We start from the raw sequence: 21,879 nt of genomic DNA on the forward strand, positions 1-21,879 counted from the left end.
CTAATTCATTCATGCTACAAATTGTATCAGGTGCCAACCATGTACCTGTCATGACCCTAGGCTCTGAGATACAGCAGTGAACAAAGCGAGTTTTGTTCTCATGGGAGCTCACATTTATTCTTGAGAGAGAGTGTCACAGAAAGGTATAGAAGATGTCAGATGGCAGCAGTAAGTGTGCAGACAAATGAAGCAGGGTTCAAGGATAAGCTGGGATTGCTGGGGAAGTGGGCCATTGATAAGGGATGGTTAGAGAAGACCTCTGATGAACTGACATCTGAGCAGAGGTCTAAAGAAGGTGAAGCAGTGAGTCATATCAGTTTCAAAGGCAGAGCATTGCAGATGGTGGGCTGTGACAGTGCTCTGGGGCATCCATGGACAGCAGGGAGGCCAGTGTGGTCAGGGCTGGGAGCAACAAGGAGGGTAGAAGAGGAGGAGCTAGCTGGAAAGACTGGGAGGCTGGAGCAAACAGGTACACGAACAGAAGTGAAGGCCTGGGTCTTGGAAGGTGAGTGGGGTGACCTGGGAAGGACCTGATGTGTTTGGCCCCTAGGAAGTCATGAGTGATGCCTCAGTGGCATCAACAGAGGTGCCCCTAAGGCTTTCTCTGGGTGCAGGCTTCAGGAGTGACTAGAGGTGAGGAAATGGAAGTGGGGATTGTACCATATTTTCTCAGGGATGCCCCCATCTTCCACTTGGAGACTAACAGGTGAGACACTATACTGAGGAAAATGAGTGGGTCTTCAACTATAGTGCACAGGTTGAAGGGTTGCCCTCCATCCTGTACAGGGACCTCTTCCTCTTTGAATAAAGGACAATGAGCCAAAGTGGGTGCAGAAGTAGAGACATATTAGGGAGTGAAAACCAGGGAATTGTGCCTGATCCTCCTGGTAGGTTCAGGTTTGATTTTCATGTTGTTTTTATTTGTCTGATTGTTTTTAATTAAAAGTTGAGACAGAGGTGTGGGTGGCTGGGTGGTGAGGAGCACGGCACAGCTGCTCTGGGCTTGTGGAAGGTGCTGGGTGGGCATGTGTGGAGGACCCCCGGGAGCAGGACAGGCCGTGGCAGTATGCTGCCAGGAAGGAGCTTTTCTCTAGCAGCACCAGCACTGACCATAGGCCTAGAGAAGGCTGATGGTTGAGTTGACCTACATTGAGAAGTTTACAGGGAATATGCAGGGGGTTGAAAGGGGTCCAGGTAGGTGGCAGAGGGCTGGCTGAATGAGCATCCATGGGAATGTAACTGCTGGTGATGGACTTGGCAAAGGAGGAAGGGTTGGGAGGTGGAAGGTCACAGAGCATGATGGCATGGAGTGGTTGATGCAGTGGGCTGAGAGGGTAAGGGTTGCTGTCCAAGGCGAGTCTGGTATCTCGTACTGGACCTGTACTTAGAGCTCCAGAAAAGGGAGAGCTCCAGGTGAAGTTGCGGTCTCTGGTCAGTTCTGCTGATTAGAGCATGACATGAGTCACAGGAGGTGGGATGGTTTGAGCATGTGGAGGCTAACATGGAGGATGGTCTGTGCACCTGGTCCCTGAACTTGCTGGTGAGCAGGAAGCCAGTCTTTGGGAACTGTGGGATGGTGCCTGGAGGTAGATGAGTGACAGAGATGAAGGGGCTAGTGAGCAGGGTGTGGTGAGAAGTATCATCACCCTTTGTTGTTTTAATATTAATAATAAGGATATCATTAAAATCGCATGCATTGTGCTCTTTTTATCGGGAAGTTTTGTTGATATTTTAATTATTTCTGTTAATTTTTTTTGAAATTATAGTTTCCTTGTTTTTCCTTCTGTAGGTCTTATTTTGCCGTCTTACAGATGAGCAGCATAAAGTCTACCAAAATTTCATTGATTCCAAAGAAGTTTACAGGATTCTCAATGGAGAGATGCAGGTCAGCTAAAGAATAGAAGCTGGAGAAATGAATTGTGGACCAAGGGAAGCAAGGGAAGAAAGGAAACTAGGATCTAGACTGTGCCAGGCTTTTCACATACTGTCATCTCAGTTCACTTGCATGCAGTCCTGCATGGTAGATGTGCAGTCAGCCTATGGCCTGGAGCTGTTAGGTGCAGAGGAGTTAGATAACTGGTGGAAGGTGGTAGGTTGCAGAGCTCTGCACTGTGGATCTGAAGCCAGACACAGATGCAACGGCGACCTGTGCAGTTCCTGTTACTCCCGAGGGTCTTAACTGGTAGGTGGGCGGGTGTCCGGTGCATAGCTGGGTTTTTCCAGAAATTATGACCAAAATTATATATCTTGTGGAGAGGATCATGAGAATTCATAACTTTCATCAGCTTCCTAAAGGAGCCTATGCCTCAGTAAATGTTTATGAACGATTACAATGTTAGGAACCAGATATAAATCTGGTTCAAATGTCCCTGGCTCTAATTCTGGTTGTCCCCAGGGTATGACAGTAATGTATTTATGGTGATTCTCTTTTTTTTCAATAGCGAGAAAGCTCTCTTTCTACTAGTGTCCAGAATTCAGAAGTTCCTAGCTAGTGTCTTCTCCGGAAGACTCTGTTGTATAAATATGTGAGTGTGATTAGGTCATTTCAGTTCTTTGAATCATCTCTTACGATTTCTTATTTTATCTCTTATTGGTAGCTGCAGGAGGTTTTTCAGTCATTCACATCTATTCATTTTCATGAATCTCCCCTTCAGGTCTCTCCAAGTTAGGGGGTCTAGATCACATTATTCAGGAGAGAGAATGCAAGCCAGACTTGGAATTTTGAATTTTCTAGTAGTCACATTAAAAAAGGGAAAAAGAGAAACAGGTGAAATTAATTTTGATTATATATTTTATTTGGCCTAATGTATCTAAAATATTTTAACATGTAATCAAAAATTAAAAATGATTAACAAGGTATTTTACTCCTTTTTTGTACTGTCTTCAAAATCGGGTGTGTATTTTACATATGCAGCGCAGGACATCACAATTTGGACTAGCCACCCTTCATGTGGTCAGTAGCCACGTGTGGCTAGTGACTACTGCATTGGACAGTGCAGATTGAAAGGAAGAAAAATGAGTCACAGATGACTCTGGGGAGGTTTGCCAATGTTCCTGACTTATTCAGATTGTTGTTAATCTGTTTAACTGTTGATTACTAGTGATGGCTACCATGCCCTTTGATTATTGGCTTAATGGTGATTTTCTCTTTTTCTGCTCAAGCTTTTTTTTGAGACAGTCTCGCTCTGTTACCCATGCTGGAGTGCAGTGGCCCAATCTTGGCTCACTGCAGCCTCCGCCTGCCAGGTTCAAGCGATTCTCCTGCCTCAGTCTCCCAAGTAGCTGGAATTACAGGTGCCCGTCACCACCCCTGACTGATTTTTGTATTTTTAGTAAAGATGAGGTTTTACCATCTTGGCCAGGCTGGTCTTGAACTTCTGACCTTGTGATCCACCCGCCTCAGCCTCCCAAAGTGCTAGGATTACAGGCCTGAGCCACTGTGCCCAGCTTTTATACCAGTGAGTTTGATTTGAGTCATGCTCTCAAGGCTGGAAGAGCCCCATTATTGGAGTTTTGTTAATGTCTTTTCATGGGGATGTGCTGGGAGCACTCACCCCTCGTCTTTTGTACCCTTCTCCTGCATGGACCATACTTCATATCTTTCACATATTTGCATTTTTTCATGCATTTTTTTTTCTGATCTAAAAATAATCTAAAGGTGAATGGATCCTCAACTTCTGACTCATTAAACTACATAACTTTTAGTGAGGTACTTAGGAGTGCAATATTTAAATGCATTTGATAAGTCATATGACTGATATCTCCAAATTTAGGTTGATAGGACATTTCTGATCTATATTTAAAAGGCAAGTTCCTATTTTATATTAAGTTTATAATGCTGTGAACTGCATACCTTTTTTCTAGTGAGGGAAAATGAATTATCAGCAACTGAATATGACCCCTGTAAATGTGTTCAGTCCAGTAGAATTTTTTTGTTATTGAGAACTTGTTCTAATAGGGAAACAAGACGAGTGAAAGTTAATTTCGCCCAGCTCCTGATAATTCTGTGATTAGGGAAGAAACTAAGAAGCTTGTGGAGAACTGTTTTTTCAGTCTGTTATATGTTAAACAGCCTCCTTCCCTAGGGAATCTTATTTTACATGCGGTCATTGATTGCACATATGTTCTTTCTTACCACAGATTTTCTCCGGACTTATAGCCCTAAGAAAAATTTGCAACCACCCTGATCTCTTTTCTGGAGGTCCCAAGAATCTTAAAGGTCTTCCTGATGATGAACTGGAAGAAGATCAGTTTGGGTACTGGAAACGTTCTGGGAAAATGATTGTTGTTGAGTCTTTGTTGAAAATATGGCACAAGCAGGGTCAGCGAGTATTGCTATTTTCTCAGTCAAGGCAGGTGAGTGCGCAGACTTCATACGGGAAACAGGCTGGTTCTTTATGACAGCCATAAACTCACAAAATGGGATTCAATCTAAAGTAATGACTCTGAAGCCAGTCTACTACTCATGTTGAGGTGGCAGTCTGCCGATTTCTTTGGGAGTTTAGATCTTTCTCTAGAGTTGATGTCTAGAAGTTGACTTTTTAAAAAAGCTCACCATGTGATTTTGGTGTGCAACTGTGTTTAGGCCTGAGCTTTGGTTGTTTACAATAAAGTTGTAAGAATTAACTATAAGGAAATACCAAAAATACTCTTTTAACGGTTCTGTTTAATTGTCCTAAAGCAAGAAACTCCTTTTAACTTAGGCCTGTTGGGGAAGATGTGACTATTTGTATAAACAGAGAAGCACTCACTGGGAATGTGTATTTGCTTTGCAAACTCTTACCCCTCACCTCCAAACAGATGCTGGACATACTCGAAGTATTCCTTAGAGCCCAAAAGTATACCTATCTCAAGATGGATGGTACCACTACAATAGCTTCAAGACAGCCACTAATTACAAGATACAATGAGGTAACATGGGAATATAACAGGGAAGTTGAGCGGTGCTGCCGTATCTGGAGGGAAAGGACGAAGCGTATCCACACCCTTACCCACTGAAGTAGTGTTGACATTTGGGCTTGGGGAGTGGGTGCTAAGGGGAGACTTGTTGATTTTAACTCTATGCACTTTTGGATATTTGGCGGGGGGCGGGGTGGTGGGCATGTGTGCGCTCAAACAAAGAATGTGTTTTCCTCCTAAAAACCCAATTTTTAAATATTTCTAATAAATACTAAAAATAAAAGCTGTGAAATGAGATTTTGATTCACCAGAGGTCTCTAGGACATTACCATTCCTTGTATTGGGAACAGCCCAGTAGTTCCATGTGTACAATATGGAGGCAGAGGCTGAGAGCTGCAACTGGTTGTAAATGTGTGTGCTCAGTGTTTTGTGTCTTACCTCTAGGACACGTCCATATTTGTGTTTCTTCTGACTACACGGGTGGGAGGCTTAGGTGTCAACCTGACGGGGGCAAACAGAGTCATCATCTATGACCCCGACTGGAACCCAAGCACCGACACACAGGTTTGTTTTAAATTCTTTTTTAAAAAGAATGTATTACTAGAAATACAGTTTCATGGTTAGCGCTTGTGACCGTCGTTTGATGTTCTGGTTGGCTTCAGCGTACAGTTCACATTTTGGTTGTCTCCTATTTGACACGGAAGAAGACACCTTTCAGAGTCGCACACCCTGAAGGCACCCTTCAGAGCCAAACTGTTGAAGATGGACAGGAACTGTCTTCAGCAGTTTATCTGTGGCATTCATTCCTAGAGTTGGGGTCAAAAGAACGTAGGCAAAGTTACAGACATTCTTTCAGGTAGAGATGTCTTTTCAACTGGCTATTCATGTTCCTGAGCAGGCCTTAGGTACACTTGACATCGTGAGTCAAAATTCTGTTTCTCAGGGTGAAAGGTAGTGACCTGCTGGCTTTGTTTCTTATATGTTTCTTATAGTCACTGCTTGTCATTGGGAAGGATTCTTGTTGAGAGCTCTCTCTCTCTCTCTCTCTCTCTCTCTCTCTCTCTGCCACAGGCCCGGGAGCGAGCATGGAGAATAGGCCAGAAGAAGCAGGTGACTGTGTACAGGCTCCTGACTGCGGGCACCATTGAAGAAAAGATCTACCACCGGTCAGTGCACCCAGTGGCTGCTCTTGGCTGGGCATTGGCTGGGCATGCAGGGAATTTTTCCAAAGTGTTTTTAAAAGTCTTAACATCTTGGAGTCATAGTTGCTATAATGTAAGGTTTTGGACTTTGTTTTGTATTTTTTCTTTTTCTTTAAAACATGCTTAGATGGCTTACTGTGAATTGTCAGAAAATGTCTTCGAACCTGATAATTTTTTACCTTATTCTACCTCAAGAATCACTTATGTGTAAACTTCATATTAATTGTTATTTGAGAGAAATATTTCTGCCTACCATGGTGTGTTGCCTTCGGAAAGGTTTAAAAAGCGACCAGATTGAATGCTGCCATACTGGTATTTACACACACCATGCAGGTGGGATCAGTGTGGGTGTCCTGGCGGTCTTTGACTCTGATGCCCCTTACAGAGAAGTTGACAGGATGCCTGTTTATTCCCTGTCTTTCTATATAATGACTAGGGGATTTTAGACAGTGATAACTTCACCGGTAGAATCCAGACATTGCCATCTTCTCCCACTGCCCCACCACAGACTTTATCCTTGAGCCACAGCCTGGCTCCTGTGCCCTTCACCATATGCTGGACTATTCCTGGAACATTACCTGTTCCTCAAGGGACTGTTGTGTGAGGGTGGGGGATGAGTTGGATTCTGTGAGAAGAGAGCTTCCTCTTAGAGATTCACACTTTAGCTAGGAGAATAAATGACAGGGAGGGACAGTGTGGCTGGGGAAGGTACCTGTTCCAGAGTGGCAGTGGTGTGGGGCTTCAACAGAGTGTGGACCTGCAGGTGAGAGCAGGGAGAGACAGGTCAGAGTGAAGATGTTGCAAGGCCTGGGTGAGAGAGTTTGCTGAGCCCTATGATAGGAGGGTCCTAGGCAGGGCAGGACCCTTCGTACTCAAGTCAAGGAGGCTAAGAGAGGCCGAGTCACATGATGGCATGTAAAAAGGTGTTTCTTGAAATGTGGTAGATTTTAGAGGTTGAAAAAGCTCATTTGGTGTAAATAAAAGGTGTTATTTCTAATTTAAATTCTGTAAGACATGGGAGATTAACTGATGTATTATATGTTTCCCGAATTATAATTTCCCAAGGCTGAAAGCTTGGGGGATTATTTAGCCATATGTGCAGCTGCTATTACCATCTCTCTCCCATATTGCCTTATAACTTGAATTTTTAGGTAGAGCTACATATTGTTTTACACCAGTTTACCTTTTATTTTTTTAGACAAATCTTCAAGCAGTTTTTGACAAATAGAGTGCTAAAAGACCCAAAACAAAGGCGGTTTTTCAAATCCAATGATCTCTACGAGCTGTTCACTCTGACTAGTCCTGATGCATCCCAGAGCACGGAAACAAGTGCTATTTTTGCAGGTATTCTGTAAAATCGTTTAATTTAAAGTAATCAATTGCACAAGATGATACAATGTAGTATTAGCTGTGTTTTTCCTCTTTACAGGAACTGGATCAGATGTGCAGACACCCAAATGCCATTTAAAAAGAAAGATTCAACCAGCCTTTGGAGCAGACCATGATATTCCAAAACACAAAAAGTTCCCTGCTTCTAACATACCTGTAAATGATGCCACATCATCTGAAGAGAAACCTAAGGCTAAAGGAGGTGAAGTAAATGCTGTAACTTCTAGTCAAAGTGATCCTTTGAAAGATGACCCTCACACGAGTAGTAATGTAACTAGCAATGATAGGCTTGGAGAAGAGACAAATGCAGTGTCTGGACCAGAAGAGTCATCAGTGATTAGTGGAAATGGGGAATGTTCAAATTCTTCAAGAACAGGCAAAACTTCTAGGCTATCTGGTGACGAAAGTATCGATGAAAAGTTGGGTCTTCCCCATGAAAGAGAAATACCCAGCCAGGCTCAAACAGAATCTTTTTGGGAGAATAAACAAATGGAAAATAAGTTTTATAAGCACAAGTCAAAAACAAAGCATCATAATGCAGCAGAAGAAAAGATCCCGGAGAAACATCTGAGACCAAAGCAAAAGTCTGAGAAACCTAAGCATTGCAGAGACGCCAAGTTTGAAGGAACTCGTATTCCACACCTGGTGAAGAAAAGGCGGTATCAGAAGCAGGACGCTGAAAACAAGAGTGAGGCCAAGGAACAGAGCAATGATGATTATGTTTTGGAAAAGCTTTTCAAAAAATCAGGTAATCCTTTTGATACATTTGCCACAGGGATGCTAGGATCAGAAAGTGACTCAGCTGTTTTTGGCAATAGCAGCCTTTAACTGATGGTGCATAGAGGGCTCTCAGCCAGAGGTGTTTTTCTTCAACAATTTAGATTTGAAATATATTGACATTTTAAAAATTGTATTCACACCTCTTTTCTGAAGACCTAGAATAATTTTAAACTTTGGAAAACAGTAGTACTTACAGCCACTCATGGGAGGTGTGCAATTCTTTAAGTAGTTGTGTACAACCTGAACATTAGTAGGCAGTTTCTTTACATGCTATGTGCTACATTAATCTCATCTTCCATCCACAGGAGATGAAAGTATCTTCATAAGAGAGAGAGACAAGCGTGTGGCTAGTGACAGGCATTCTAGAAGCATGAAAGCTGATAGCTAATGTCAAGGGAGAAAAGTTAGGAGATACAGACTCAACAATTGCTCAAGACCATGGTGTGTAGATAGCCCTGCTTAGTGATCCCTTAGCAGTCACTGTGTTCACAATGCGATGACCTTGAGTTACCAGAGATTGCTGTTTATGGCATTGAGTTTTCAAAGGCAGGTTTATGTGTAGCATTTTAGAAAGACTTTTATTTAGCATGGTTATTTTTTTTTTTGTTAATTTCATATTTTACAGTAATTTCAAACTTAAATCTGTTTGAATAATATAAGGAACTCTCCTATATCCTTTATCCAAGTTATGAACATTTTTCAGCTTTTGCTTTACATTCTCACACACACACACATCTATGCATACATTTTTTGTGGCAGGAATGCCACAGAGGTGATACTGTATCTTAGTGCATCTATCAGGAGACACATGTTGGTTTGACCTATTACAGGTTAATTTTTAAGATCACTGGGTTAAGGTAGAGTCTGCCAGGTTTCTTAGTGCTAACATTAATATTTTTCACTTTGTAATTAATTTGTGCTTTCAAGGAATATACTTTGAGACTATGTAAATATCCTGTTTCTCATCAAACTTTTATCCACTAGTTTTAACATCCATTGATGATTGTTTCCTCAGTCAGTTATTACTGCAGTGGTTGCCAAATGGTGATTAACATTCTATTGTAAGGAAGGTTTTCCTTCTCCCTTACTTATTTATTAGTTTGTTTTTAGATGCGTATGGACTAATGCATTCTTTTTTTCCGTGACTGTAATCCATTAGTAGGAGTATTATGATACTCATATTGTCTTAGATTTGCCTCATGGGTGGGAGCTCCTTCAAGCTGGCTCCTTTGTGCCTCTGGTGTGTCCCCACTATTCTTTGAGCACCTCCTTTCTTCTTGGCATACTAATATGTGCCGAGCTCAATTTGTATTCTGTGCCAGCCCTGGAATCAGCCATTTCTTCAGGAATCCCTGGAGAATGGTATTTAGGAACTAGGATCTGGATTCTCACTCAGAGTGTTCATTGCTACTGATACGTCACTGCTTTCCTAGCCAGTAGTGTCAGGAAATGGATATATGTACATTTGTGTGTTGTGTGCGTACAAATACACATACATAAATGCATATATATGCACAACAAATTGCACAGGTACATCTGTCTCTATGTCTAGAAAAACCATGAGTTTGGCTTCCAGCAAAGGGAGATTAACATTTGCCCTTCCATGTGAAACAATGAAAACATTGACAGAACATACAAAACAATGGTTTTCAGGCACCAAGGCACCAAAGGGCAGTGATCTCTGAGAGATGGGAAACATGAACTGAACTCTCCAGTTGCCCTGCCCTACTACCTTGAGAGAATTTTCACACTGTGACAGAAAAGAGGGAGAACCCGGATGGAGCCCCAGGCAGACCCTGTGTTGAGAAGACACAGCTGAGCATCAGGGGAGGCCAGGGTGGCTGGTGTTTACATGAAAGAGACCATAGAGGAGAGAGCTTGCACAGGGAGAGAACCCCAGAGGTCTACAGAGTCTCCTTTGGCACTCTGCTGAATGCTGATCAACACACTCTGCAAGAAAACTAGTTAAGGTCAGTGAAAAGGCCTTTCCTCTCTAACTTTTTGAATTAGAGGAAACATGCCTGGTGCTCACCCATGGCCAGGGATTGTGCCTGTTCCTGCCAGCTAGACTGGAAAAATATTTCAGGAGCATTGGGTATAGTACAGAGTAGGAGGTCTTGCTTCTGTCACAGGGAATGATCAGCCTTACAGTGAGCACTGCTTCAGCCCCACCTGAATGTTTATAGGAATATACAAATATCCAACATCCAACAGGATGAAATTCACAATGTCTGGCACCCAGTCAAAAATTACTGGCTGGATGTGGTGGCTCAGCCTGTAATCCCAGTGCTTTGAGAGGTTGAGGTGGGTTGCTTTAGCCTAGGAGTTTGAGATCAGCCTGGGCAACATGGTGAGATCCTATCTCTACAAAAAAATTTAAAAAATTAGCTGGATGTGGTAGCACACACCCATGGTTCCAACTACTTGGGAGGCTGAGTTGGGAGGATTGCTTGAGCCTGGGAGGTTGAGGCTGTGGTGAGCTGTGATCATGCCACTGCACTCCAGCCTGGGCACAGAGTGAGACCCCATCTCAAGAAAAACTATGTATAACCCAGTTTTTAAAATAGACAAATAATTTGAACAGACTTCACCAAGAAAGATATGTAGATGGCAAATAAATATATGAAGCTTGTTAGTATTATTAGTTATTAGGGAAATGCTAATTAAAATGATAATGAGACAAGACTGACCACACTAAGTGTTGGTAAATATGTGAAGAAGTTGGGTCTCTCATTCACACCTGGTGGGAATGTAAAAGGGGACAATCATTTTGGAAAACAGTTTGGCAGTTTCTTAAAAATTAGGCACGCACCTTCCTTATGATAAAGCCTTTTCAGTCCTGGGTGTGTATTTGCCCAAGAGAAATGGAAAGATATGGTCATACAAAGGCTTGTACATGAATATTCATAGCAGTTTTATTAGTAATAGTCAAAATGGAGAAAAGCACAAATGTTCACCAACAGGTAAATAGGTAAACTAACCATGGCATATCAAATACTCATCAACAGGCCGGGCATGGTGTCTCATGCCTGTAATCCCAGCACTTCGGAGGCCGAAGTGAGCAGATTGCCTGAGGGCAAGAGTTCAAGACCAGACTGGACAACATGGTGAAACCCCATCTCTACAAAAATACAAAAATTAGCTGGGCATGATGATGGGTGCCTGTAATCCCAGCTACTTGGGAGGCTGAGCAGAAGAATCACTTGAACCTGAGAGCAGGAGAATCACTTGAACCTGAGAGGTGGAGGTTGCAGTGAGCCAAGATCATGCCATTGCACTCTAGCCTGGGCGACAGAGTGAGACTCCGTCTCAAAACAAAACAAAAGCTAATCAACAGTGAAAGGAAATAGAGTATTGATACATGCTACAGCATGGGTGACTTTCAGACTAATAAGACTAGTATATACTCTGATGCCATTTGCATAAAATTCTAGAAAACACAGTCATGACAGAAAGTAGGTTGGTTGTCTGGGGATGGAGTATGGGAGGGCGAGATTACAAAGGGTCATGAGTTTTTCAGGGATGGCTATGTTCATTGTCTTGATTATAGTGGTAGTTTCATGGCATGTCATAATGTCACAACTTACCAAATACTGTACTTTAGCAGTTATTGTATATCAGTTATACTCTAATAAGCTCCAAAAAGCAAAATACAATGAGGGGATACTATTGTCTCCAATTTCATTTCAGTGCCTAATTTCATTATGCTAGTTTTTTAGAATTTTTAACCTGAAATATGGCAAGAAAAAAAAAACCAGTTATATTAACTAGAGTTAATATTTGTTTATATTTCTTTTTGTCTTTAAGTTTTTGGTTAGAACACTACTTGGGTCAAAATAGGTTGGTTCTTTTTTCTCACCCTTCATCGTATTAGTGTGTACTATCAATTTAAAATACAGTAGGTTAATTTGTTTGTATTCTACTTTAGAGTTTCTTCCCATCCTTGTTGACTCTATGTTATCTTCTGAGTAGTAACATATTAACATAGTTACAAAAGACAAAATACGCAAAAACGCATCCTCAAAGAAGTGTCATCCCTCACCCTGTCCCCACCCCTTTTTTTCCCTTTCTAGTCTGATGAGTTTCTGACATTTCCTTCACGTATTTCTGTATTAGTCCATTTTCACACTGCTGATCAAGACATACCTGAGACTGGGCAATTTAAAAAAGAAAGAGGTTTAATTGACTTACAATTCAACATGGCTGGGGAAGCCTCATAATCATGGAGGAAGGCAAGGAGAAGCAAGTCATATCTTTCGTGGATGGCAGCAGGCAAAGTCTTTGGGCACAGAAATTCCTGTTTTTAAGACCATCAGATCTCCTGAGAGTCACTCACTATTATGAGAACAGCACAGGAAAGACCTGACCCATAATTCAGTCACCTCTGGTTTCCTCCCATGACATGTAGGAATTGTGGGAGTTACAGTTGAAGGTGAGATTTGGGTGGGACACAGCCAAACCATATAATTCCACCTCTGGCCCCTCCCAAATCTCGTATGTTTCCATTTGAAAACCAATCATGCCTTCTCAATAGTCCCCCAAAGTCTCAAACTCATTTCAGCATTAACTCAGAAGTCCATAGTCCAAAGTCTTATCTGAGACAAGGCAAATCTCTTCTGCCTATGATCCTGTAAAATCAAAAGCAAGTTAGTTACTTCCTATATACAATAGGGGTACAGGCATTGGATAAATACAGCTATTCAGAATGGGAGAAATTGACCAAAACAAAGGGGCTACAGGCCCCACACAAGTCCTAAATCCAGTGGGGCAGTCAAATCTTAAAGCTTCAAAATGATCTCCTTTGACTCCATGTCTTGCATCCAGGTCCCTCTGATGCAAGAGGTGGGTTCCCATGGTCTTGGCTCCACCCCTTTGGCTTTGCAGGGTATAAACTCCATCCTGGATGCTTTCACGGGAGGCATTGAGTGTCTGCAGCCTTTCTAGGAGCATAGTGCAAGCTGTCAGTGGATCTACCATTCTGGGGTCTGGTGGATGGTGGCCCTCTTCTCATAGCTCCACTAGGCATTACTCGAGTAGGGACTCTGTGTGCGGGCTCCAACCCCACATTTCCCTTCAGCACTGCCCTAGCAGAGGTTTTCCATGAGAACTCTGCCCCTGCAGCAAACTTCTGCCTGGGCATCTAGGCATTTCCATCTACCTTTTGACATCTAGGTGGAGGTTCCCAAACCTCAATTCTTGACTTCTGTGCATTTGCAGGCTGACCACTACATGGAAGCTGCCAAGGCTTGGGGCTTGCACCGTCTGAAGCCACAGTCTGAGATCTATGTTGACCCTTTTCAACCATGGCTGGAGCAGCTGGGAAGCAGGACACCAAGTCCCCAGGCTGCACACAGCATGGGGACCACGGGCCAGGCCCATGAGACCACTTTTTCCTCCAATGCCCCTGGGCCTATAATGGGAGGGGCTGCCATGAAGGTCTCTGACATGCTCTGGAGACATTTTCCCCATTGTCTTGGGATTAATATTTGGTTCTTTGTTACTTTTGCAAATTTCTGCAGCCAGCCTGAATTTCTTCTCAGAAAATGGGGTTTTCTTTTCTATCACATTGCCAGGTGCACATTTCCCAAACTTTTATGCATTGCTTCCCTTATAAAACTGAATGGCTTTAACAACACCCATGTCACCTCTTACATGCTTTGCTGCTTAGCAATTTCTTCTGCCAGATACCCTAAATCATATCTATCAAGTTCAAAGTTCCACAAATTTCTAGAGCAGGGGTAAAATGCTGCAAGTCTCTTTGCTAAAACATAACAAGAGTCATCTTTGCTCCAGTTCCCAGCAAGTTCCTCATCTCCATCTGAAACCATCTCAGCCTGGACCTTACTGTTCATATCACGATTAGTAGTATTGTTGAAGCCATTCAGTAAGTCTCTAGGAAGTTTTAAACTTTCCCACATTTTCCTGTCTTCTTCTGAGCCCTCCATACTGTTCCCAACTAGTTATTAGCCAGTTCCACATTTTGGGGTATCTCTTCAGCAGCTCCCCACTCTACTGGTGCCAGTTGACTGAATACTGTTAGTCTGTTTTCACATTGCTGATAGACATACCTGAGACTGGGCAATTTACAAAAGAAAGAGGTTTAATCAACTTAACAGTTCCATATGGCTGTGGGGCCTCACAATCGTAGTAGAAAGCAAGGAGGAGCAAGTCACATCTTACATGGATGGCAGCAGGCAAAGAGAGCTTGGGCAAGGAAACTCCAGTTTCTAAAACCATTAGATCTCATGAGATTCATTCATTATCATGAGAACAGTGTAGAAAGACTTTTCCCCACAATTCAGTTACCTACCACCAGGTTCCTCCCAAGTCACATGGGAATTGTGGGAGTTACAATTCAAGATGAGATTTCTGTGGAGACACAGCTGAACCTTATCAGTTTCTTTTTGTGGAAATAAGTAGGTGCAATGTATAATTTCCTGTTCCCTTATTTTCTTACACAAAAGGTTCTACACTATATTCCCTTCTGTACTTTTATTATTTATTTATTATTGTACTTTAGGTTCTGGTGTACGTGTGCAGATCATGCAGGATTGTTGCATAGGTGCACACATGGCAATGTGGTTTGCTGCCTCCATCCCCCCGTCATCTACATGTGGCATTTCTTCCCATGTTATCCCTCCTTCATCTCCCCACACCCCTGCTATCCCTCCGTTGGCCCACCCACAACAGACCCCAGTGTGTGATGCCCCCCTCCCTGTGTTCATGTGTTCTCATTGTTCATCACCTGCCAGTGAGTGAGAACATGTGGTGTTTGATTTTCTATTCTTGCGTCAGTTTGCTGAGAATAACAGTTTCCAGATTCATCCATGTCCCTACAAAGGATGCAAACTCATTTTTTATGGCTGCATAGTATTCCATGGTGTATATATGCCACATTTTCCTTGTCCAGTCTATTGTTGATGCACATTTGGGTTGATTCCAGGTCTTCGTTATTGTAAACAGTGCTGCAATGAACATTCGTGTGCATGTCTCTTTATAATAGAATGATTTATAATCCTTTGGATATATACCCATAATGGGATTGCTGGGTCAAATGGAATTTCTATTTCTATGTCCTTGAGGAAGTGCTTCACTGTCTTCCACAATGGTTGAACTAGTTTACACTCCCACCAACAGTGTAAAAGTGTTCCTATTTCTCCACATCCTCTCCAGCATCTGTTGTCTCCAGATTTGTTAATGATAGCCATTCTAACTGGCATGAGATGGTATCTCAATGTAGTTTTGATTTGTGTTTCTCTAATAATCAGTGATGATCAGCATTTTTTTCATGTTTGTTGGCCTCATATATGTCTTCTTTTTAAAAGTGTCTGTTCATATCCTCTGCCCACTTTTGGATGGGTTTGTTTGTTTTTTTCTTGTAAATCTGTTTTAGTTCTTTGTCGATTCTGGATATTAGCCCTTTGTCAGATGGGTAGATGGCAAAATTTTTTCCCATTCTGTTGGTTGCTGGTTCACTCTAATGATTGTTTCTTTTCCTGTACAGAAGCTCTGGAGTTTAATTAGGTCCCATTTGTCTATTTTGGTTTTTGTTGCTACTACTTTTGGTGTTTTAATCATGAAGTCCTTGCCTATGCCTATGTCCTGAATGGTTTTGCCTAGATTTTCTTCTAGGGTTTTTATGGTGTTAGGTCTTATGTTTAAGTCTTTAATCCATCTGGAGTTAATTTTAGTGTAACATGTCACGAAGGGGTCCAGTTTCTGCTTTCTGCATATGCTTAGCCAGTTTTCCCAACACTGTTTATTAAACAGGAAATCCTTTCTTCATTGCTTGTTTTTGTGAGGTTTGTCAAAGATCAGATGGTTGTAGATGTGTGGCGTTGCCTCCAAGGCATCTGTTCTGTTCCATTGGTTTATCTCTCTGTTTTGGTACCAGTACCAGGCTGTTTTGATTACTGTAGTTTTGTAGTATAGTTTGAAGTCAGGTAGCATGATGCCTCCAGCTTTGTTCTTTTTGCTTAGGATTGTCTTGGCTATGCAGGCTTTTTTGGTTCTATATGAAGTTTAAGATGTTTTTTTCCAGTTCTTTGAAGAAGGTCATTGGTAGCTTGTTGGAGATAGCACTGAATCTATAAATTACTTTGGGCAGTATGGCCATTTTCACGGTATTGATTCTTCCTGACCATGAGCATGGAATGTTTCTTCATCTGTTTGTGTCCTCTCTTATTTCCTTGAGTGGTTTGTAGTGCTCCTTGAAGAGGTCCTAGGTATTTTATTCTCTTTGTAGCAATTGTGAATGGGAGTTTGCTCATGATTTGGCTCTCTGTTTGTCTGTTATTGGTGTATAGAAATGCTTGTGATTTCTGCACATTGATTTTGTATCCTGAGACTTTGCTGTTTTTCAGTTGCTTATCAGTTTAAGGAGATTTTGGGCTGAGATGATAAGGTCTTCTAAATATACACTCATGTTGTCTGCAAATAGAGACAATTTGACTTCCTCTTTTCCTACCTGAATACCCTTTTTTTTTTTCCTTGCCTAATTGCTGTGGCTACAGCTTCCAATATTACATTGAATAGGAGTGGTGAGAGATGGCATCATTGTCTAGTGCCGGATTTCAAAGGGAATGCTTCCAGTTTTTGCCCACTCAGTATGATATTGGCTGTAGGTTTGCCATAAATAGCTTTTATTGTTTTGAGATATGTTCCTTTGATACCTAATTTATTGAGAGTTTTTAGCATAAAGGGCTGTTGAATTTTGTCAAAGGCCTACTCTGCATCTATTGAGATAATCATGTGGTTTTTGTCTTTGGTTCTGTTCATGTGGTGGATTACGTTTATAGACTTGTGTATGTTGCACCAGCCTTGCATCCCCAGGATGAAGCCGACTTGATTGTGATGGATATGCTTTTTGATGTGCTGTTGCAGTCGGTTTGCCAGTATTTTATTGAAGGTTTTTGCATCAATGTTCATCATGGATATTGGCCTAAAGTTTTCTTTTTTTGTTGAGTCTCTGCCGGGTTTTGGTATCAGAATGATGTTGGTCTGATAAAATGATTTGGGAAGGATTCCCTCTTTTTGTATTGTTTGGAGTAGTTTCCGAAGGAATGGTACCAGCTCCTCTTTGTACATCTGGTAAAATTCAGCTGTGAACTCATCTGAACCTGGACTTTTTTTGGCTGGTAGGCTATTAATTGCTGCCTCAACTTCAGCCCTTGTTTTGGTCTGTTCAAGGTGTCAACTTCTTCCTGGTTTAGGCTTAGGAGGGTGCAAGTGTCCCAGGAATTTGTCCATTTCTTCTAGATTTGCTGGTTTTTGTGCATAGAGTTGTTTGTTGTAATCTCTGATTGTACTTTGTATTTGTGTGGAATCAGTAGTGATACCCACTTTATCGTTTTTTATTGCGTCTATTTGATAGTTTCTTTTGTTGTGCAGAAGCTGTTTAATTTAATTAGTTCCCATTTGTCAATTTTGCTTTTGTTGCCACTGCTTTTGGTCTTTTAGTCATGAAGTCTTTGCCCATGGCTATGTCCTGAATGGTATTGCCTAGGTTTTCTTCTAGGGTTTTTTATGGTGTTAGGTCTTATGTTTAAATCTTTAATCCATCTTGAGTTAATTTTTGTATAAGGTGTAAGGAGGGGGTCCAGTTTCAGTTTTCTGCATATGGCTAGCCAGTTTTTCCAACACCATTTATTAAATAGGGAATCCTTTCCCCATTGCTTGTTTTTGTTAGGTTTGTCAAAGATCAGATGGTTGTAGATGTGTAGTGTTATTTCTGAGGTCTCTGTTCTGTTCCATTGGCCTGTGTATCTGTTTTTGTATCAGTACCATGTTGTTTTGATTACTGTAGCCTTGTAATAATAGTTTGAAGTCAGGTAGCATGATGCCTCCCGCTTTGTTCTTTTTGCTTAGGATTGTCTTGGCTATGTAGGTTCTTTTTTGGTTCCATAAGAAATTTAAAGTAGTTTTTCCTAATTCTGTGAAGAAAGTCAATGGTAGCTTGATGGGGATAGCATTGAATCTTTAAATTACATTGGGCAGTATGACCATTTTCATGATATTGATTCTTCTTATCAATGAGCATGGAATGTTTTCCATTTGTTTGTGCCCTCTCTTATTTCCTTGAACAGTGGTTTGTAGTTCTCCTTGAAGAGGTCCTTCACATCCCTTGTAAGTTGTATTCCTAGGTATTTTATTCTCTTTGTAGCAGTTGTGAATGGGAGTTTACTCATGATTTGACTCTCTGTCTGTTATTGATGTATAGGAATGCTTGTGATTTTTGCACGTTAATTTTGTATCCTGAGACTTGGCTGAAGTTGCTTATTAGTTTAAGGAGATTTTAGGCTAAGATGATGGGGTTTTCTAAATATACAATTATGTCATCTGCAAACAGAGACAACTGGACTTCCTTTTATCCTATTTGGATACCCTTTCTTTCTTTCTCTTGCCTGATTCCCTGGCCAGAACTTCCAATACTTTGGTGAATAGGAGTGGTGACAAAGGTCATCCTTGTCTTGTGCCAGTTTCAAAGGCAATACTTCTAGCTTTGCCCATTCCATATGATACTGCCTGTGGGTTTGTTATAAATAGCTCTTACTATTTTGAGATATGTTCCATCAACACCTACTTTATTGAGTTTTTAAGATGAAGGGGTGTTGAATTTTATCAAAGGCCTGTTCTGCATCTATTGAGATAATCATGTGGTTTTGTCATTGGTTCTGTTTATGTGATGGATTATGTTTATTGATTTGCATATGTTGAACCAGCCTTGGATCCCAGGGTTGAAGCCAACTTCATTGTGGCAGATAAGCTTTTTGATATGCTGCTAGATTTGGTTTGCCAGTATTTTATTGAGGACTTTTGCATTGATGCTCCTCAGGGATATTGGCCTGAAATTGTCTTTTTTTTGTTGTGTCTCTGCCAAGTTTTGCTATCAGGATGATGCTGGCCTCATAAAATGATTTAGGGAAGAGTCCCTCTTTTTCTATTGTTTGGAATACTTTGAGAAGGAATGGTACCAGCTCCTCTTTGTACCTCTGGTAGTATTCGGCTGTGAATCCATCTGCTCTTGGGCTTTTTTTGGTTGGTAGGCTATTGATTACTGCCTCAGTTTCAGAACTTGTTAATTGGTCTATTCAGGAATTCTATTTCTTCCTGGTTTAGTCTTGGGAGGTTGTATGTGTCCAGGAATTTATCCATTTCTTCTAGACTTTCTAGTTTATTTGCGTAGAGGTGTTTATAGTATTCTTTGATGGTAGTTTCTATTTCTGTGGGATCACTGGTGATATCCCCTTTATCATTTTTTTATTGCATCTATTTGATTCTTCTCTCTTTTCTTTATTAGTCTGGCTAGTGGTCTATTTTGTTAATCTTTTCAAAAAACCACCTCCTGGATTCATTGATGTTTTTTTGAAGAGTTTTTCATGTCTCTTTTTCAGTTCTGTTCTGATCTTAGTTATTTCTTGTTTTCTGCTAGCTTTTGAATTTGTTTGCTCTTGCTTTTCTAGTTCTTTTAATTGTGATGTTAGAGTGTCGATTTTAGATCTTTCTCACTTTCTTCTATGGGCATTTAGTGTTATAAATTTCCCTCTAAATACTGCTTTAGCTGTGTCCCACAAATTTTGGTACACTGTATGTTTGTTCTCATTGGTTTCAAATAACATATATTTCTGCCTTAATTTGGTTACTTACCCAGTAATCATTCAGGAGCAGGTTATTTATTTTTCATGGAGTTGTGCAGTTTTGCGTGAGTTTCTTAATGCTGAGTTCGAATTTGATTGCATCTGTGGTCTGAGAAACTGTTATGATTTCTGTTTTTTTGCATTTGCTGAGGAGTGTTTTACTTTCAATTATGTGGTCAATTTTAGAATAAGTGCGATGTGGTGCTGAGAAGAATGTATATTCTGTTGATTTGGGGAGAAGAGTTCTGTAGATGTCTGTTAGGTCTGCTTTGTCCAGAGCTGAGTTCAAATGCTGAATATCCTCATTAATTTTCTGTCTTGTTGAATTATCTAATATTGATAGTGAGTGTTAAAAGTCTCTCACGATGATTGTGTGGGAATCTAAGTCTCTTTGTAGGTCTCTAAGAACTTGCTTCATTAATCTAGTGCTATAAATTTCCCTCTAAATATTGCTTTAGCTGTGTCCCACAGATGCTGGCACGTTATGTGTTTATTCTCATTGGTTTCAAATAATATATATTTCTGCCCTATGAATCTGGATGCTCCTGTATTGGATGTGTCCATATATATATATAAAGTTTCTTCATAGTGTTGATGGTCTTTACAATTTGGTATGTTTTTGCAGTGGCTGGTACTGGTTTTTCCTTTCCATACAGTTCTTCCTTCAGGAGCTCTTGTAAAACAGGCCTGGTGGTGACAAAGTCTCTCAGCATTTGCTTGTCTGTAAAGGATTTTATTTCTCCTTCACTTACAAAGCTCAGTTTGGCTGGATTAACATTCTTTAAGAATGTTGAATATTGGCCCCCTCTCTCTTTTGGCTTGTAGGGTTTCTGATGAGAGATCTGCTGTTAGTCTGATGGATTTCCTTTTGTGGGTAACCTGACCTTTTCTCTGGCTGCCCTTAACATTTTTAACTTCATTTCAACCTGGCGATTATATGTCTTGGGCTTGCTCTTCTCAAGGAGTATTTTTGTGGTGTTCTCTGTATTTCCTGAATTTGAATGTTGGCCTACCTTGCTATATTGGGGAAGTTCTCCTGGATAATATCCTGAAGGGTATTTTCTAACTTGGCTCCATTCTCCCTGTCACTTTCAGGTACATCAATCAAAAATAGTTTGGTCTTTTCACATAGTCCCATATTTCTTGGAGGCTTTGTTCATTCCTTTTCATTCTTTTTTTCTCTAATCTTGTCTTCATGCTTTATTTCATTAAGTTTATCTTCAATCTCTGATAGCCTTTCTTATGCTTGATCGATTCGGCTATTGATAGTTGTGTATGCTTCACGAAGTTCTCGTGCTGTGTTTTTCAGCTCCATCAGGTCATTTATGTTTTTTGCTAAACTGGTTATTCTAGTTAGCAATTCCTCTACCTTTTTTCAAGATTCTTAGCTTGCTTTCTTTGGGTTAGAATATGCTCCTTTAGCTCAGGGGAGTTTGTTATTACCCACCTTCTGAAGCCTACTTCTGTCAATTCATGAAACTAATTCTCTGTCCAGTTTTGTGCCTTTGCTGGTGATGAGTTGTAATCCTTTGGAAGAGAAGAGGTGTTCTGGATTTTGGAATTTTCAGCCTTTTTGCACTGTTTTTTTTCCTAATCTTTGTGGATTTATCTACCTTTGATCTTTAATGTCGGTGACCTTTGGGTGGAGTTTCTCTGTGGTGACAGCTATGACTTTCTGTTTGTTAGTTTTCCTTCTAACAGCCAGGCCCCTTTGCTGCAGGTCTATTGCAGTTTGCTGGAGTTTCACTCCAGACCCTGTTTGCCTGGGTATCACCAGTGGAGGCCACAGAACAGCAAAGATCGCTGCCTGTTCCTTCCTCCGGAAGCTTTGTCTCAGAGGGGCACCTGCCGGATGCTAGCTGGAGCTCTCCTGTATGAGGTGTCTGTCAACTTCTGCTGGGAGGTGTTTCCCCATCAGGAGACACAGGGGTTAGGGACCCACTTGAGGAGGCAGTCTCCCTTAGCAGAGCTCA

The 21,879-nt window shown here is 41.2% G+C and overlaps 1 protein-coding gene across 5 annotated transcripts in view; it reads left to right on the forward strand.

Moving 5' to 3' along the window:
• LOC101042488 (DNA excision repair protein ERCC-6) overlaps positions 1–21,879 on the forward strand; it is a 91,038-nt gene that overhangs the window by 62,750 nt on the left and 6,409 nt on the right. For all 5 annotated transcript variants that reach the window (XM_003929984.4, XM_074382116.1, XM_074382114.1 and 2 more), the window contains 7 exons: positions 1,790–1,885; positions 4,141–4,356; positions 4,801–4,911; positions 5,344–5,463; positions 5,971–6,065; positions 7,300–7,445; positions 7,531–8,238. In XM_003929984.4, coding sequence (XP_003930033.2) covers positions 1,790–1,885; positions 4,141–4,356; positions 4,801–4,911; positions 5,344–5,463; positions 5,971–6,065; positions 7,300–7,445; positions 7,531–8,238 — 1,492 coding nt within the window. The remainder of the gene's footprint in view (positions 1–1,789; positions 1,886–4,140; positions 4,357–4,800; positions 4,912–5,343; positions 5,464–5,970; positions 6,066–7,299; positions 7,446–7,530; positions 8,239–21,879) is intronic.

The sequence above is a fragment of the Saimiri boliviensis genome, chromosome 12, assembly GCF_048565385.1.
Source record: "Saimiri boliviensis isolate mSaiBol1 chromosome 12, mSaiBol1.pri, whole genome shotgun sequence".
Lineage (NCBI taxonomy): Eukaryota > Metazoa > Chordata > Mammalia > Primates > Cebidae > Saimiri > Saimiri boliviensis.